Genomic DNA, 19312 nt, shown 5'->3' with positions numbered 1-19312 from the left:
CTTCCCCACTGTATATTCATGGCTCCTTTATCATATATTATTGGCCATATATGTGTGGGTTTAAATCTGGACTCTCTATCTTGTTCCATTGATCTATAGGTCTGTTCTCGTGCCAATACCAAATTATATTGATTACTGTGGCTTTGTCATAGAGCTAGAAGTTGGGGAATGTAATCTCTGCAGCTTTATTCTTCCTTCTCAGGATAGCTTTGGCTCTTTGGGATCTTTTTTGGTTCCATACAAATTTTAGAACTATTTGTTCTAGTTTGTTGAAGAATGCTATTGGTATTTTGATAGGGATTGCATTGAATCTGTAGATTGCTTTAGGCAGGATGGCCTTTTTTTTTTTTGATAATTATTTTTTATTGAAGGGTAGTTGACACACAGTATTACATTAGTTTCAGGTGTACAACACAGTGATTCAACATTTATATACATGATAATTCTAGGTACCAGCTATCACCATACCAAGTTGTTACAATATTTTGACTATATTCCTTATGCTATACATTACATCCCGGTTACTTATTTATTTTACAATTGGAAGTGTGTACTTTTTTTTTTTGTGAGGGCATCTCTCCTATTTATTGATCAAATGGTTGTTAACAACAATAAAATTCTGTATAGGGGACTCAATGTTCAATGTATAATCATTAATCCACTCCAGGCCTAATTTTTGTCAGTCTCCAATCTCCTGAAGCATAACGAACAAGTTCTTACATGGAGAACAAATTCTTACATAGTGAATAAGTTACATGGTGAATAGTACAAGGGCAGTCATCACAGAGACTTTCGGTTTTGATCATGCATTATGAACTATAAACAGTCAGTTCAAATATGAATATTTGTTTGATTTTTATACTTGATTTATATGTGGATACCACATTTCTCTATTATTATTATTTTTAATAAAATGCTGAAGTGGTAGGTAGATGTAAGATAAAGGTAGAAAACGTAGTTTAGTGTTGTAAGAGAGCAAATGTAGATGATCAGGTGTGTGCCTGTAGACTATGTGTTAGTCCAAGCTAGACAAGGGCAATAAGACATCCATGGATGCAGCAGATTTCTCTCAGAACAGTGGGGGGAGGTTCTAAGCCTCACCTCTGTTGATCCCCAATTTCTCACCTGATGGCCCCCCTGTGACTGTGCCTGTCTTAGGTTATTCCTCCCTTGAGGAATCTTACCCATCTCTGGCTAACCAGTCATCTTCCTAGGTCATACAGGGAAATGTAAAGTTGGTAAGTGAGAGAGAAGCCTTATTGTTTGAAAGGGTCAGTTTTTTACTTCTTTGCATATTTATGCCCTGTGGCTTCTATGCCCAGCATTTGTCTTGAGGTATCTTTACCACTTGGAGGAATTGTGATACACGGTAAATTCAATATGAGGCACGAATTCTATTTAGGGGTTGTAATTAGGAAGGAAGAAGAAAAGCCTTAGAAGTTGCAGGCAGAAGAAAACATGGGAAGATTATTTCTTTGACATATCTTCTTGTAGAGTAACTTCAGCATGTATAGGTTTTAAACTACTAATTAAATTGTGCACACATATTAACATAATAGGAATACAGCTACATAACCAAAACATACCTATAATTACCAGCCATCTCCAGTGAAACCAAGAAAACCAGTTAGGCACCTTAGGCATTTGTGAAAACTTATCTATGATATGGTGGATATTGTCCAAATGAACTTGAACAGTCTGAGAGAAATCAGACAATTTAAAACAACCCATTCCTGGGGACTGTTCACATCCCATATGTTCTTTTAACAGTAAATAGTCTGTAGTTGTAAGATTTTGGAGCGCTAGAATTTGTACTTCTCCTAATTCTTGGTTGAGTTCCAACAGTGTAGATCCAGTCAAATTTGTTGTTTTACTGTATGCACAGGCCAGCTTAGATATCTCCTTCTTCATTCCCATGGAAGTCCAGGAACCGGTGGGATGAGTGCATCTACACCTGTAGCAGTGCGTGGATCTTTGTTGGGGTTTTTTGATGATCAACTTCTTGCATGAGTCTTCCAGAGAATGCTGATGTTGGAAGTTATTTTTCATATCATATCTTAGTTCATTTTCAGGGTAGCCAAATTAGGCTTTGATCCTCTGTATAAGCACAAACAAATCCTTTGCCTACACTTTTATATGCCCTTTATACCATTGTGTAGAACTCATTGGAGGTCACCACACAGGAACTGTTTTTTTTTGTTGTTTGTTTGTTTGTTTTTGTTATCATTAATCTACACTTACATGATGAATATTATGTTTACTAGGCTCTCCCCTATACCAGGTCCCCCCTACAAACCCCTTTACAGTCACTGTCCATCAGCATAGCAAAACGTTGTAGAGTCACTACTTGTCTTCTCTGTGTTGTACAGCTCTCCCCTTTCCCCCACCCCCCCATGCACGCTAATCTTAATACCCCCCTTCTTCTCCACCCCCCTTGTCCCTCCCTACCCACCCATCCTCCCCAGTCCCTTTCCCTTTGATACCTGTTAGTCCATTCTTGGGTTCTGTGATTCCGCTGCTGTTTTGTTCCTTCTGTTTTTCCTTTGTTCTTATACTCCACAGATGAGTGAAATCATCTGGTATTTCTCTTTCTCTGCTTGGCTTATTTCTCTGAGTATAATACTCTACAGCTCCATCCATGTTGCTGCAAATGCAGGATGGCCTTTTTGACAATATTAATTCTTCCTATCCATGAGCACGGGATGTATTTCCATTTATTGGTGTCTTCTGTAATTTCTCTCATGAGTGTCTTGTATTTTTCAGGGTATAGATCTTTCATCTCCTTGGTTAGGTTTATTCCTAGGTATTTGATTCTTTTGGATGCAGTTGTAAATGGAATTGTTTTCCTAATTTCTCTTTCTGCTAGTTCAGTGTTAGTATATAGGAATGCAACAGATTTCTGTGTATTAATTTCGTATCTTGCAACTTTGCTGAATTCAGATATTAGTTCTAGTAGTTTTGGGGTGGATTCTTTAGGATTTTTTAATGTATAATATCATGTCATCTACAAACAGTGACAGTTTAATTTCTTCCTTACCAAACTGGATGCCTTTTATTTCTCTGTATTGTCTGATTGCCATGGCTAGGACCTCCAGTACTATGTTGAATAAAAGTGGGGTGAGTGGGCATCCTTGTCTTGTTCCCAATCTTAGAGGAATAGCTTTCAGCTTCTTGCTGTTAAGTATGATGTTGGCTGTCGGTTTTGTCATATATGGCCTTTATTATGTTAAGGTGCTTGCCCTGTATACCCATTTTGTTGAGAGTTTTTATCATGAATGGATGTTGAATTTTGTCAAATGTTTTCTCAGCATCTATGAAGATGATCATGTGATTTTTATCCTTCTTTCTGTTGATGTGGTGTATGATGTTGATGGATTTCTGAATATTGTACCATGCTTGCATACCTGTAATAAATCCCATTGATCATGATGATCTTTTTGATGTATATTTTAATTTGATTTGCAAATATCTTGTTGAGTATTTTTACATCTTTGTTCGTCAGAGATATTGGTATGTAATTTTCTTTTTTTGTGGTGTCTTTGCCTGGTTTTGGCATTAGAGTGATCCTGGCCTTGTAGGATGATTTTGGAAGTATTCCCTCCTCTTTTACTTTTTGGAAAACTTTAAAGAGAATGGGTATTATGTCTTCACTAAATGTTTGATAAAATTCAGTGGTGAAGCCATCTGGTCCAGCTGTTTTGTTCTTAGGTAGTTTTTTGATTACCAATTCAATTTAGTTGCTGGTAATGGTCTGTTGAGATTTTCTGTTTCTTCTTGGGTCAGCCTCAGAAGGTTGTATTTTTCTAGAAAGTTGTCCATTTCTTCTAGGTTACCCAGTTTGATATAATTTTTCATAGTATACTCTAATAATTCTTTGTATTTTTGTGGTGTCCATAGTGATTTTTCTTTTCTCATTTCTGATTCTGTTTGTGTGTGTAGACTCCTTTTTTCTTGATAAGTGTGGCTGGGGGTTAATTTATTTTAGTTTTTCAAAGAATCAGCTCCTGCTTTCATTGAGTCTATTGTTTTATTCTTCTCAGTTTTATTTATTTATGCTCAAATCTTTATTATGTCCCTCCATCTACTGGCTTTGGGCCTCATTTGTTCTTCTTTTTCTAGTTTCATTAATTATGAGTTTAGACTGTTCATATGGGATTGTTCTTCTTCCCTGAGGTAGGCCTGCATTGTAATATACTTCCCTGTTAGCACAGCCTTTACTGTCTCCCACAGATTTTGTGGTGTTGAATTATTGTTGTCATTTGTCTCCATATATTGCTTGATCTGTTTTTATTTGGTCATTGATCCATTGATTATTTAAGTTGAAACCTCACTGCTCATGATCAAGTCAGCATGATCTTTAGACTCAGATAGACTTTGCTTCTATCACTCTATAAACACCAAGTATGAGGTATTATATACTATTTCAGTTTAAAAAAACTGTACATTAAATAAAGTTTTATTTTTCCTGACAAACTTTTTAATCCTAATCACAGTCTTTACAATTGGTAACCCTTAAATCAAAGAAATAGAGATCAAATCCTTTCCAATCAATCTCATGAAGTAACTCTTCAGTTTCCTCTCCCTTCCTCAGGCCCAACCATTATTTTCTAGTTTAAATTTGAGAATACAGTATTTGACATTCTGTTGTTCTAGCTGAAGAGGTGCAAACGTCAGTGATTTTTGTAAGGAAAAGGATGTTTCTTTCACCACTATTCATATACCAACTGCTTGAGCCAAATTTAAGAGAGGAGGCGTAGTCGCATAGTCTAGACTGTTACAGCTGGTGGTAGTCATGTCCCTTGACATCCCTGGACTTCCCTGTCAGTAATACCTGACTCACATATATCTCACTAATCCATGTAATGATAAATATCTGCTAAAAGAAGGTGGTATTATGCTCATAAATATAAAAGGCATTTTTCACTTATTCAGAGTAGTCAGAAATAAGTACACTTCATTCTACCTGAAGATTTCAATACGAAAGTTCACAGATGTTGGATTTTATGAAGACAATGTTAATTTATTACTTCACATGTGTCACTTCCATATAATAAAATAATTAGTTGGGAAATTATGTTTGCATCATCAGTATTTTTGTACAATAGGAGTGTCAGTATAATTAGGAATTAATTATGGTTTTAGAGACCTGCAGGTAGAAGCTTTGTGTACAAGTGAATATTTTTTCCATTTTTATTTGTTCCATTCTTGTCTTGGTGATTCAGAAAAAGATGTTTAAATAGAGCCTTTCAATGGAAGCTATCACTCCAGAGTGCCATATTAAGGTAATTGCCTAAAAGATGAGACAATAAAAATCACAAAAGTGGTCAAGCCTTTTCACCAAGCTCTTCTGGAAGCCAACCGGCTTAGTGCCTTAGGCTCCAACTATTTGTTACCCTCTTGAATTTGTCTTTCATTTCCATTTTCCTTCCCATTTCTTTTGTATGAGACTTTGGGAGGCTGAGCTACCAAGAGAGGCAGCTCTTGATCATAGCCACCGTTCAGTGATGAAGAGCACACATCAACCTATTTGGATAGGTATCATATTCCAACATATTCAGAAAACAGTTTGCCAATTAAAATACTAACCAACTGAGCTCTCAATCATGAAGGAAAGAACATGTTAAAGGTTACAAGTTATTTTATCTCCCAACCAAGGAAAGAATAAATTAGAGCCCACTTTAAAAAAAACACCAAAATAAACAGAACAAGAATAAATAAAAAAGCTCACTTTAAAAACAACAAAATTCAGAGAACAAGTGTTAAACCATTTGTTCTTTGAGTTGAGTTTGCAAGTAATGTGTACATTTCTCTTTTGCAATTCATCATTCATCCCCCTGCTTCCAATTCACTTACCCTTCCTTAGTGCTTGCACACAAAACCCACTAAGGCAGGCAGGACTAGGGTACACTAACTTCTGGAGACCTCACAGCCACCTTCTTTTATAATTGTTCCTGCAACAGTCTAAGTTGCACCCCTAACATTAAGACATTGCTAAGTGGACATGCGACATGCTTACTGATAACGTTTAAAAATATTGACACTAGTGAAATCTCTATCCTTGGGAATCTTTAAAAATAGCACAAGCAGGGATCCATTCTGGTGAATCTCTGTCCTTGGTGTATCAGGCACAGTTACACTGGAGGAAGGAACCTGGACTTGATTTGTGGAGGGTCCTGATACATTTTCCAGGGTGTCTAAGCTCCACACACATAAAAAGGATGTAAACAGATCAATATATATACTACTTCCATTTCTCAAGGGTTAGAGTTTTGTTCTTTTTTTTTCTTCTTTTGAGATTAGAGGTAGTAGGAGATGTCCCTAGGTGATATCCCGGGGAGCCTCTGATCTGAAGACAATCTTTTAAATAGTGGAATGATCTTAACATTTATTGGTGTGAGATGGAGTTTCATATAACTAAAAGTTCTCTTCGGATATTTTTTGATTTATATCTATTTTCCAGCTAAAACTTTATTTAGGAAATGCCCTAAATTGTATACTTAATAGTAAGAGACTATTACTTAATAGTAACAGAGTATTACAGTGAAGATTAAATTATTTTTTAATCATTGCAGCAGGATTTAGAGTCAATTTCAGTAACAAATATGTGCATATTTATACTCTCCAGGGAGAATGCAAATATAAAACATTGAGAATTATTGGTGATAGCTGATATCTATATCATTATACAATATCCCTTGGCCTTAAATTCCAGAATGTAGTAGAATATGACTCCGTGCTGCATGTATTTTAAACTATGCACTTTGAAGTGACTCCTCCAGTCATCCATTCTTGTATTACTGTGTCCAGCATGCCTGAATATATGGCTGTGTATGTACTTCAGACTATGACAGATAGATGTATATATAAATATATATAAATATATATTAAATATGTATGTAAATCCTATATTTAAGATGAGTGGCAGAGAAGTACTTAGCCACTGAAGACATTATGGCTGAAGTCTGGACACAGAAAAGCTAGGTTCACATTTAGGCTCTGTCCCTCACAGCTGTGGTGTACAACCTTGGGTCCGCTCTTTAACTCTCTGAAACTTTTTTTTTTCTCATGTATGAAATAAGGAAAACAGTATCTAGCCTGGCACATGGGTCATGACTGCTATCACTGTCTATGAAACAGTACTTTTATTTTCAATGTTCATGAAAGAGTAGTCTTATTTATAAATGATCATATAGATGCAAGAGATTAAAATGACACCCTGAAAATAGGAAGAATTTGTTACACATTTTTTTGGCAAATGGGATCTTTCAAAATTCTTGATGGTTTATTTTCTCTGTATCAGTCTATCCAAACAATATAAAGTACTGGATTTTCAGATCTGTTAAAAGGAACAGATTACTTTCCCTCACATTGGAAAAAAGATGGAAAATTTTCACAAAGCACTTTTCCCTGTTTATTGTTGCATTTTCTTCCCTTTGACCTTTCCTAATGCAAATGACAAAATGGTTTGATTGCCTCGCACTTGCTCTGTGGGATATAACAAAGTATTTTCCAGAGCTTTGGAGGGGAAAAATATCATCCAGTTATGCCAGCAAAGGGGGAAGAATGCATGCCATACATTCTCCCAGAACTTCAGTTAATACCTGGTGTGTTTCCTGAAACATATTTGTACATATTTACCACAGCACTGACTCTGATTTCATGGGATGCTATATCTCACTAGATAAGTTTTATTAAATGAAACTACAGAAATCTATAAAAGAAAATTATACTCCTGTTTAGTAATAGAAATTCTGTCTAATCTCAAAATAACCCATGCTATGAAACCAGTTTCAGCCTTTGTTGAAAGGCCTTGTTAAGCTTTTAAATTTTGAATTGTTGTTTATGTATGTTTTACTACTGTGGAGTATGAAAGCTCTTTAGAAATGGATTCTGAGAACTCTCCTTTAAGAGAACTCTGAAACCAAAGGAGTTCAGAGAAACTGCTGGTTGCTAGGGTAACCTAAGCTTCTAGAATGAGTAATTGCAAATACAGGACAAGCATTTGATTAAGAGCATGCAAGAGTGAGATCTAAAAGAAAATAAGAAATAAAAGTTCTACTCTTTTGGTTAAGGAAAATATTATGCCTTTATGTTTTTTACACAAATAGATGAGTCAGAATTAGATGTGCCTTAACTGATAGTGAAGCTAGAAATCAGACCAAGTCCAACTTGGTAAGGGCACAAGTAGCAACTTTAAGACACCACAGTGGGCTAACATTTATAGGAATGACCTAATAGGATGAGTTTCACAGAGAAAGACAAAGGACCATGGAAGGTATTCAGGTTGTATTCACAAATATGTCCCATGATTCTGCTTCTCAGTTCCCTGTTTGATCTTCAGCCTTAAAAGTAAATGGTTATAAGACAACTTATTGTGGTTTCTGAACACTGTTTCTCAGAGTACAAAATGAAGTCACCACTCAGTAACTACTTTCCAGACTCACCTTGCTGGCAACCATGCTAGTTTTATTCTGTCCATTCGTTCTTCAGGCCATCTTAAACAGACCATTCTTTTATGGTTATGTATTAATCTAGTGGAAACACCCAAAAACCACATCAGCCAGAAGTAGGGGATAAACTTCTAGAAGGGCTACTGATTACCAAAAGACATGATGCCCTTGGGGTCTCCTGGCAAGAGCCTCTTTCCCAGAAGATTTAGTCTCAAACAAGAAATACTGTAGGCAAATCTATAGATAAACTAGGATGTGCTTAAACAGTGAATGATAATTGTTAATGATTAGTAGGAAAGTGCTAAGATGTACTGGAGTGTTCATTTGTTTTAAAGACCCTTCTGTATGTATAGACTTAAAAAAATATATGTCCTTTAAAATAAGTGTATTTTTGAATATTATTACATCTAGTTATCTTAATAAAGGGCTCCACTGTTGCTTAAAGAAATTCTGGGAAAGCATGTTAACCCCTTCTTTCAGTCAGGTTACCATGGCTGTTGTGTGGCTCACTAGGCTATAACTAAGGCCAAATACACAAGGCAAAGCCACTGTAATCTCTTGAGTGCTAAGCTTGCAACAACAGTAATATTAAAGCCTATCAAGACACAACTAAATGTTAGGTACAAGACACTCTACATGTTAAAATGCCACCAAAAGGTGTGACTGTGAAACTGGAAGAGGCTTCAGAATAAATTTTTCTAAACTTCTTCCCAATAAAGGTTTAAAACAGGAGTCAGCGAACTATGGCCAGCATACCTAATCTGACCTGCCGCTTATTTTTTTGTTTGTTAAATAAGGTTTTATGGAATACAGCCATGCTTATTTGTCTAGCATTATCTGTGCCTGCTTTTCCACTACAATAACAGAGGTGAATAGAGAGACCACATTCCTAAATATTTACTATTTGGACATTTAGCCAAAATATTGGCTGAAAGCTACTGTTTAGGCATTTAAAAACAAAGTTTGCCAATCCCTGGTTTAGAAGATGGTGGGAAGAAGACAATCCCAGGCAAATTAAAATAGTGCTGGTGATTCAAAAGTGGTTTGATGACTCTGAGTAACTTAATAAGGCCCAAGCACATATGATGGGACAATTTAGTTCCAAGGGCTCTGAGCCATATAAGTCACTTGTGAACCTAAGGGATGACAGCTCAGTTCAAATTTGTGTGTCCCAGTGTGCCAATCTGATTTCCTTAGAAAGTTCATGCACTAAATACACTGTAGGTCCTTCTGGGTCAGATCACAACCTGGTTAGCAATAGAGAGGCACTGAGGCAGAAACTATTTGTGCCTAGTATGGCAACCTCAGGTAAGCTGGGAAGACAGGCTGGATGCAAACCTTCTTCATAGTTTTAGGAATGGAAAATAGCTGAGATAAGATGCCAGCCACAGTGATTCACAGTAGACCTCAGTGTTTTGGCAAAATGTTCTCAGAACCCACCTTGAAAGGCAGTTCTCTTATTTGGGCTAGTAACGGTAGCAGAGAAGTTGGGGTATTGTTCTCTATATATGTTCAGCTACAACCAGCACTCAAACCAAACTTTATTGTGATATGAAACCATAAGGTGTTATTTGATAAATATTGCCCCACAACTGTAGGTAGGCAGTTTGCCATCCTATCTTAACATGGAAAATTCCATTCTCGCTACACAGCCAGTCTTTTTATCTTAAACTATTTATTTTACATGGAAAAAACAATAAAAACCAGCTAAGAAGGATCCTTTCTAAGGAGATAAAGAGGTGAATTGAAGCCTACTCATGTTCATTTGCAAGGTGGCATAATCTGATTGTCTTAACATCAAAGGGAATATTTTGATACCTCTGCCCAGGCTGATGTGTACATCTGCATATGAATAGCCTGCATACAGAAGATTCTGAAGTCCCATAGTCATAATGAAATTCTACACAGGAGAAAGCAAATGCAAAAGACAGCTTTCCTTTTAAGAAAAAGTCAGTTCATAAATTCTAGTAAGATCCCAAAGAGTTCCCAGGTGTTTTGTAGAAATTATGTGAATATTGAAACTGTAAGCAGCTCCAGACCAGGAATACACTGAGATAAGTGAAATTTAAACCAATTTTGTGATGTGCTTGACAGACTAATGCAAATATCTAGACTCTGAAAGAAAAACACAGGAAGCATAAAAGCCCAGCAGTAATGATTGAGACAATAACCTCTGATTAGTACATCTATACTGCATGGAACATTAACTATATAAGAAAGGCTGTGCTGGAGACACAGTCCAGACACAATTACACTGAATAAGTTTATCAGGTCTATTATTTTTTACAGCCAGAGCTGCAGATGAGCACAAAGCTGTTCTCCTCTAGCAGTGTCACCCTAGCTAAATGAACATTATATAGAGAGGCAATAGGGTTGGTGAAATAAAAATGCCTAAGTAAACCCATTTGTGAGACATGGAGAAGTCTCACAAACATTGTTAACATACCCTTTACTTTAGAGTGAAACATGAACCCAGTGTGGGCTGGGAAGTTGGTAAGAACTTCACCAGCGAAATAAGCTAGCTAGTTTTGTATATTTACATAAGTAAAGAGGAAATTTTGATCCTCAGCATGGCAACACAAGAAATTCTGACAAAATATCATATATATATTCATTTTATGTTTTAGAGTTGGCTAGTGTTAGAATACATTGATGTATTTATAATGATTATACATCCCATTCCTCATTTAATGAAGCCTATTTAAAATATTGCCCTTATTAATGACTACAAGAACACAGCAGCATTCATAGCCCTGGTAATTCAATTGCCAGTAGTTTGTGCAATAAATCAGGAAAAGGTTAAAATATTTTTCATGCCAAAATAGAACATATCAATCTATTTTATTTGATTACCTTGTGTAATGAGGCTTTCTCAAGACTAGATTACCTTCCTCATTATAATTATGACAAATTTTTTTGCTTAAAATGGAAAAGATTTAAAAATGCCAGCAATCTAGTTCAAACTATTCTAGGGTGTTTCTCAGAAACGACATCCTACTCTCCGTTTGAGTGGAAAAGAAGGTGACATGGTTCCTATGAAAAGCAGATTAGCAAGTGGCATGTGGATATTACTGATTTTTTTCACTGATTTGAAAATTCCATAAAATCATCTATAATATTATTTAATTCCAAATTTTAAATTCCACTCCTATAAGTAAACTCTTGAAAATCACTGGATCACAATAATAGCCTATACGTGGTGACATTTCCATCTTAGTGAGTGAAATCTGAAGTCAACCAATAAAGAAGTTGTTATTTAAAAAAAAAAAGTAATTCTATCAATACAGAAAAACACAAATGTACTCCCCCCCCATCTTTGTTCTCCCTTTCTGGAACAACCTCTTTTGTGGGCTCAAGAGGAATCTCTCTCCCCAAACCCCTGTGGGGATGATTCTTGCCTCAGGTCCCCTTTTGGCTCTAGCTGAGTTCCAACAGCCCCCAGCCTTCATGTGAAGTCTGTGCTCCAGGGAGTCAGTTGTGACTATGAACAGGATGCCATTTCTCTGTCCTGTTCCTTCAAATTGGAATAGGCCCCTTCAACCATTAGTAGGCTCACAAACTTCATGCAGGGTAAAAAGGCCTTTAGTTTCTCTTAAATCCCTTAAATCTGCCCTAAGGCAGAACACAGAATAAAGGTGGTAGTCTTCAGGCAAATACAAAATAAAGGTGGTAGTCTTCAGGCAAGGAAGCAGGAGAGGGTAAAAGAATGATGACTATTAGAAGTGAGGGCAGAAGTTTTCTTGGGACTCTTCAGAACTGTACCTTGAAAAATATAAAAATATTACTCCCAAAAGAATGGCCAGAAATTAAGTCTAATAATACAAACATATTGAGAGGAATGGCAAGCAATTAGGACTCTGACATGCTGCTGCTGGTGGGGATTTAGAATGGTACAGATTCCATCTCTTTGGCAGTTTCTAACAAAGTTAGATACACACCTACCATATGACCCAGAGATTCTACTATCAGAAAAAAAAAGAAATACTCTTGTCCACCAAAAGACTTGCACAAAAATGTTCATATTTATAATAGCTAAAATGCGAAACAACCCAAATGTTCACCAAAAGGAGAATGGATGGGGAAGCTGGGGTATAGTCATACAATAGAAACAACAGAGGGCTGTGAATGCAACAACAGGAGCGAGTCACAAAACCTTACTGTTTAGTGCAAGAAGCCAGACTCAGGAGTACACAGTGTATGATTCCATTTATATGAAGTTCAAGAATAGGCATCACCAATCTTTGGTGACAAAAGTCAACAGAATATTTATTGCTGAATATTACTGACTCCATCAGAGGTTGATCTGAAAGGAAACTTCCTCGGGAAATGGAATGCTCTATGTGTTGATCTGGGTATGGCTACATGGGAGTATACATCTGCCAAGGGTATTTAGCTGTATACTTAAGATCTGTGCATTTCATTACTGAATGTAAATTATACCTCAAAAAGAAACTGTTGGCATGAAAAATGTATTACTTATAAACAAATTGATCAATTTAAAGTACAAACAATATACATGTAAGTAATTCCCAAGTCCTTCTGCTAATGTGAAGAGAGACAGTGGAAAGAATTTTAACAGGAGAGTAAATTTTATTACTTATCAAAATATGTGAGGTAGCATTTTTATAATAAGAGAAAAATACACACACATCCTTTATGGGTCTTTCTGCTATTAATTGCTGTGGGCATGCTGGATGGACCCCAGAAATGATTCCTGTTTTAAGTCTAAAATATAGCAAAAATTCAGTATTTCTTGTTTGAATTATTTTACTTAGTAATTGTTGCCATAATGCTTGTAGACCTTTTTGAGCCAGTTTGTTTTCTTGGAAAGAGTATTTCAAATATAATAAAGTTGCATCTTGCATCTGAATTTCAAAATTTATATAAAACTACAAAAGGCCTCACATATTTCAAAAACAATTTAGTAAGGCTAGCAATTAGTATAATAATATAACTAATATTTCATTAGAAAGCTTAATTATGAAGTAAAGATACTATTAATCTAATTTTGAAAATTAGTTTGGCAAGAAGTTTTACCACATGACTTTAAATCACTTTAATTTTAAACTTTTCTATGAATATATCAATAAAAGTAAATTGTGAACAAGGATACATTTATTAAGAAAGGGTAAGGAATATTATTGGTAATTTTATTCCCACAAAGTTTAGCTGTATGTTTCCATTAAAATAGCCTTTATAGAACTTTCACTGTTGAAAAAATTCTATGAGGAGGAAGAAGGAATATATTCAGGGCAACCTTTTCCTGATAGGCTAAATTCCTTCTACATATTAGTTTTCTCTATAACTGATGCTATGTAAGTATAGCCAACTTCACTGTTAAACTCTACAAAATAAAAAATCATAGAGAAAAGGATAGTACATGTACATTCATATTATTACAAAATATCTTCCTGAAAAATACTTAATTGGTTTCAAACAAAATTTATAAAATTATCACTTAGGCCATACAAAGCCAGAAGAAATTACTGTATGGAAGTAACAATGTGAAAATATTTTATGATTTTTACTAAATAGATTAAGGGTCAGTAAACTTTTTCTGTAAAGGGTCAGATATTTAGTATTTTAGGTTTTTCAGGCCATAGGTCTTTGTAAAAAATGGAAAAAGCAGTGAGGACTGTACATAAACAGGCAGCAGGCTGCCTCTGGCCTGCAGACAGTAACTTACTGATTACTGATATAGATCACCAATAACCATAACTGTATCATAAAAAGTCAGTTTTTTTAAAAGTTCTAATCTTTTATTTTCACAATGACTAAAATTGGTCCTCCGAAAATAAAAATTCTGTTCCTGTTTGGTATCACCCATACCAATGCCAAAGGCACACTTTGGGACTCAGTCACCATCAATATGAAGAGGAGTAGATTTCCCTTTTCTCCCCTCCTGATTATTCTTTCAAATCCACTTTTTCCTCAGGTATTAGGTGCTGAGCCTTCCTCATGAATAACATGTCATAGCCATTTCTCCCTTTCCTAACTCCTTTACATTTATTGTATTAAGCCTGTACACCACTCTATACCCTGTCAATATAGAATCCTTTGCAAAAAGTAGGATACTTTTAGTAAATAATTTAGAGCCTCATATATTTTTGATAGGCTAAATTTCTTACGTGTGAGTTTGAAATTAATTTTAAGTAGAATGCAAGTTTCTTGTGGCCAAAGACTGTGGCTTCTTTTTGTTCTTTTCCTCTTTTCTATCTCTTCTTTCCCTCCCCCACTTCTCCTTCCTTCTTTCTTTCTTTCCTGTAGATGAGAAACTATTCCACATCCTCAAGGATGCCTAGATAAGGTGTTATGTTTGTTTCAGGGATAGGGAGATTATGTTCAATCAGGGGTTGGAGAGTTAGTCAGAGAATGTCTGTGGAAAGAAGACATTTAAGTTCCTCCTTAAAGATTATGAAGAGATAAGAAGGGGATTTAGGCATAGGAACTGTATGACTAATGATACAATAAAAGGCCAGTGTGGGATGATTAAAGAATCGCTCATTTTTGTCAGACTAGAAGACATGGAAGAGAATGCTAGAAAACCATGGCATAGAGGACCACAGGGCCAAGAAGCTAAGGAGTTTGGTCTGTATTCTATTACCACTGGAGAGCAACCTAAGGTGTGGGGACAGAGTGTTTATTTGATTTAAGCTGGGCTTCAGGAAGATTAACTTAATATGGTGGGTGTAATGGAAATCTTGAACTAGAGAAAAGACCAGGAACATGGAAATGGAGGATGCATCTAAAGTGATAGAATGTAGAATCATAGCACTTTACTGTTGATTAGATATGGGGCACAGGGAATAGGAAGGAGGAAAATATGTCAGTGACATTTTGATACCTGGCAGTTTCAAAACTGCCAGAGGAGGACGGTGCTGTCATTCACATAAATAATGAATAGAGAAGGAGGAACAAGTGTGACAGAGATGATGCCTTGAACTTCTTAAGTTTTCAGTAACAGTAGTTTACTAATCTACCATTATATTGATAAAGATAATATTCCTTTGTTTTTTAACAATGACACTAGAACTTAGAATTGCATGCTTAATTGTACATTTTAATTGTAAATAATATTACAACTTATGTTTGTAACAGAACAAAGCATAATTATGACCTGGGATTCTCTCTGCATTGCAAGAGTTTAGAAGTGGAGATAAACTTTAATAGGCCAAGATGAGGAAACTGAGTCTCTGAGAGGCTGAGGGACTTCACTGTTAATGCCTCATATTTAGTTAGTGACAGAACAAAGACTAGAACTAGTTTCCCTGATGGCCAGTGGTGTGTTTAGTTTCTTATTTGAAGTCAGAAGGCAAAATGAAGGCCTGAAAAGTTCAGCTGTGGTAACCATTCTATGCTGTACTATAAGTGTCTTGGTATTTGTTGGAGGAGGAAGAATATATTGCCTTGCCTGCCATTTGTTTATAAGATACTCCATTCTCTTTAAAATGAAATAAAAACTCTGTCAAGTAAATGTTTACTGACACCCCTGTTCTTCTACTTGTTTCCTTTCATTATAAAAGTAATATTCTTATATCATAAAAATTAAAGCAATAGATTATTAAAACAATACAAAGAAACAGTTTTCTCTTAGATATAACCATGCTTAATGGTAGATGAAGGTCCTTTTAGGTTTTGGTTAACCAAACACGCATCCTGCCTTTCCCCTATTCACTTCCACTCTCCCCATGTTGGCCGGCTGGATATTGATGCTCAAGACAATATTAAAAGCCATGTTTCTAAAGAGACTATCAGCCTGGATCCCTGAATGACTATGTGGAGCACAACTGTAGCCTGGATGTTAACTAAGCAAGAAATAAATCTCTACTATGTTAAGTCACTGAAATTTTAGGGCTTATTTATTTCAGCAACTATCATAACCTTAGAGGATCACTCTGTTGTGACTGGAGTGAACTAGACATTGACTATTTTCTAGCATTAAATAATACTATAGAGAAGTTAAAGAATCTGATTTGTTGTCCCTGATTTGTGACTTGCTTATTATACATAAAGTTATCTCAGCCATCCCAGAAATGATTATGCTCTTGACAATGCTTCCATCAATGTCATTCATAAGAATATAGAATTATTTTTTTTTGAAATTAGCTATATCATATAAAACATGCAGAATGTCTTTTTAAAGTTGAGATAAAGAGTTATCTTAAAACAAAAAGCCTATATTTCCCTTTGTGGAATTTCTTCTTCCCACCCCTGAAATGCAAATCAGACTAGCCAACAGTATATGTACACATTTGTATGAAGGCAATATGAATATTACCAAGATAAACCAGCTCTGTTGATTTGACTGCACATCCTTTGAAATTATATATATAATATGCTTATATATATACATACATATATATATATATCCCTGCCAAACCTTCCTAGAAGTTTAAAAGTCAAGTCATTTCTGGCTTCATCCATGTGTTTTAGAAGGTATATTTAGAATTCATGTGTTATTGAGTGAAACTCAAAAACTTACAAAGAAATAACCTTTTTTCAGATCTAAGGAATTTTAGTGGTTGAGGAAATTTCAAGCCAGATTCATTGCAGTTTAAATCCAATTTTTTTTAGTAGGGTATATATGGAGAATATATGCACTTCAAAACATTTCTTTATGTATTCTGTTTTTTACTGAGTCCAAGATGCATAGAGTCTAAAGGCTCCTCCTTAAAAATTGTTGCTCTTCTTGACTCAGGATAAAGTACAAAATTCTGAGTGTGGTGTATATGTTTTTCTTGTTCAGGCTTTTGTTTACCTCTCTACTCTATGTTTCTTCTGCTATGCATGTTACGTTCTATGCACCAGCCACTCTGAATTCCCTTCAGTTTCTCCAGTGTGCTGTGATCTCTTTACCTCCAGCCTTTGTACATACAGTTCCTGCTACCCAGTGCTCACTTCTCCTTATCAACTGCTTTTTCTTAGCTTACTTCTACTCAATCTTCAGGTCTTCGCTTAGGTGTCCTTTCTTCCATGTAGCCTATCCCAACCACTCACCAAGACCAGGTAGGGCGAGCTTCCTGTCATCAATACTTTATTCTTTATCAGAACACCTCACACATTATATTATCATTCAAGTTCAGTGCTTGGTGAACTTCTTTAGATTGCAGTATCAGTAAGGCCAGGGTGAATTGTTTTAACAACACTAAACCTAATGCCTAATCTAGTACTTGAAACATAATAGGTGGTAAGAAATATTAATGAAGTGTTATTGAATCTAGCATACCTCTTATCTGATGTTCTAGTCTGCTGCAAGATAAAGAAGGTAATGTTACTGACCCACCAAACATGTGATGCTCATCTAGAAACTCATTCCCAAGGTTCACTTGAGGCCAAAAATCTGACGTGTTAAACAGCTGGGCGTGAGGCATGGTTTACCTTTGTACAGTAAATACCTATATTCAGTGACCAAATTCATGACACTGAACTCATTACTCTTAAGCTCTAACTGATATAGGATAATAGAGACTGACTCTGTGAAGTGATGTAAAAGGATATAAACACAATTCAGAAAACAAACCTGTTTCTGATTTTGATAATGTAAGCTTGCAAGATCTGTTGCCTCTGATCTGGAGAAGCAGGAAAAACAATCCAGCAGCTGCAGCAAACCAGACCCGAATTCTCTGCCTCCCAAGGCATCTCTACTCAGCAGCACACCTGCCGGTTGGGGAATTCCTCTTTGAACTAATATTTGATTTGGTCCAGAACACTTTGCCCTCTCTCAAAGGTGGTTCTTGGCATTGATCTCCCTGTTCTCTTCTTAAATGTCATCTTGTATTTCTAATCACAATCTTCCACTCTCACCTTCTTTCCTCAAGCTTCACTTTTGCCTTATTGTAGGCAGTCCTCTGCATTCCCAGGTCTGAGACCTCTGGCTCCTGTCATTCCCACCGCCATCGTCAATGTTCCTGGCTGACTCAAGACCGCAGGACATGACCCTCAAATACCAGAGCATCCAGGAGGATTTAGGACATCCAAGTATGGGAGTGGGCTGTGTAGGGAGAGGGAAGGTTTGCCTATTACTATTTCCATGGCATACATGAGTGAGAAGAACTAGGGAGACTGAGAAAATGGCAGTGTGGCAGATGGGAAGTTTCTAAGGCGATAGACGGATGCAGAAATGGAGAAGCCCTGAGCCCCACCCCACAGCACCCTCACTCTGCCAGCACATTCTTCTCATGGGAATGGGCAGAGAGGCTTTTTCACAGGGTATTTGCTGGGATCAGCTTACCACAATGTATTGTTGAGAGTCTTCAGGACAAAAGAGGGAATTTAAAACCAAAAACATCAGTGCTTCTGGTTTCTTTATACAGATATCACATGTGCAAATGCCCAGCAACCCTTGGCTGCTTTCTTACCTTGTGTGACTGATAATACTGGAAGGCACCAATTCCACCTTGTTCTTCTGCAGTCCAGAGCACCAAACGCAGAGTCCTCTTGGGACGCAGCCCTGGGAAAAATAATAAAGTAAGTGATTCTTCAGTTGATTTTAAATTTCTAAAAAATGGCAAGGGCCCTTGTCTGCATTCTGGAGGTAGAAACGAATCAGAGGCACATATACTTATCTCTTGCTGTTGTGGCTGCTTAATTCAGAGTATGGCTGACAGAGCAAAGCACCCTCAGGGCTGATTTCCAGGACAGGTTAATGGAGAAGTGGGTGGTGTAAATGCTGCCTGCAGGCCAGGAAGTGAGAGCCTCTAACCATATCCTTAACTGGACAACCTGTACAGCAGGGCCTAGTGGATGGCCAAGTTCAGTGGGATGGAATGTTAGATCTCACAGAGGAGGTGCAGATAGGGGGATTCTAGGTGGGTCATGGGGCCGTCCAGTGATTAATTAAAAATACAGTTACTTGGCTCTAC

General features: G+C 36.5%; 1 protein-coding gene across 2 annotated transcripts in view; it reads right to left on the bottom strand.

Moving 5' to 3' along the window:
- CPQ (carboxypeptidase Q) overlaps positions 1–19312 on the bottom strand; it is a 604930-nt gene that overhangs the window by 100039 nt on the left and 485579 nt on the right. For both annotated transcript variants that reach the window (XM_073229858.1, XM_036995821.2), the window contains exon 6: positions 18809–18900. In XM_073229858.1, the coding sequence (XP_073085959.1) occupies positions 18809–18900 (92 nt within the window). The remainder of the gene's footprint in view (positions 1–18808; positions 18901–19312) is intronic.

This window comes from Manis javanica, chromosome 2 (genome assembly GCF_040802235.1).
Source record: "Manis javanica isolate MJ-LG chromosome 2, MJ_LKY, whole genome shotgun sequence".
In the NCBI taxonomy this organism is placed as follows: Eukaryota; Metazoa; Chordata; class Mammalia; order Pholidota; family Manidae; genus Manis; species Manis javanica.
The sequence above is the reverse complement of the archived record's forward strand: the minus strand, read 5'-3'. Positions and strand labels throughout refer to the sequence as shown.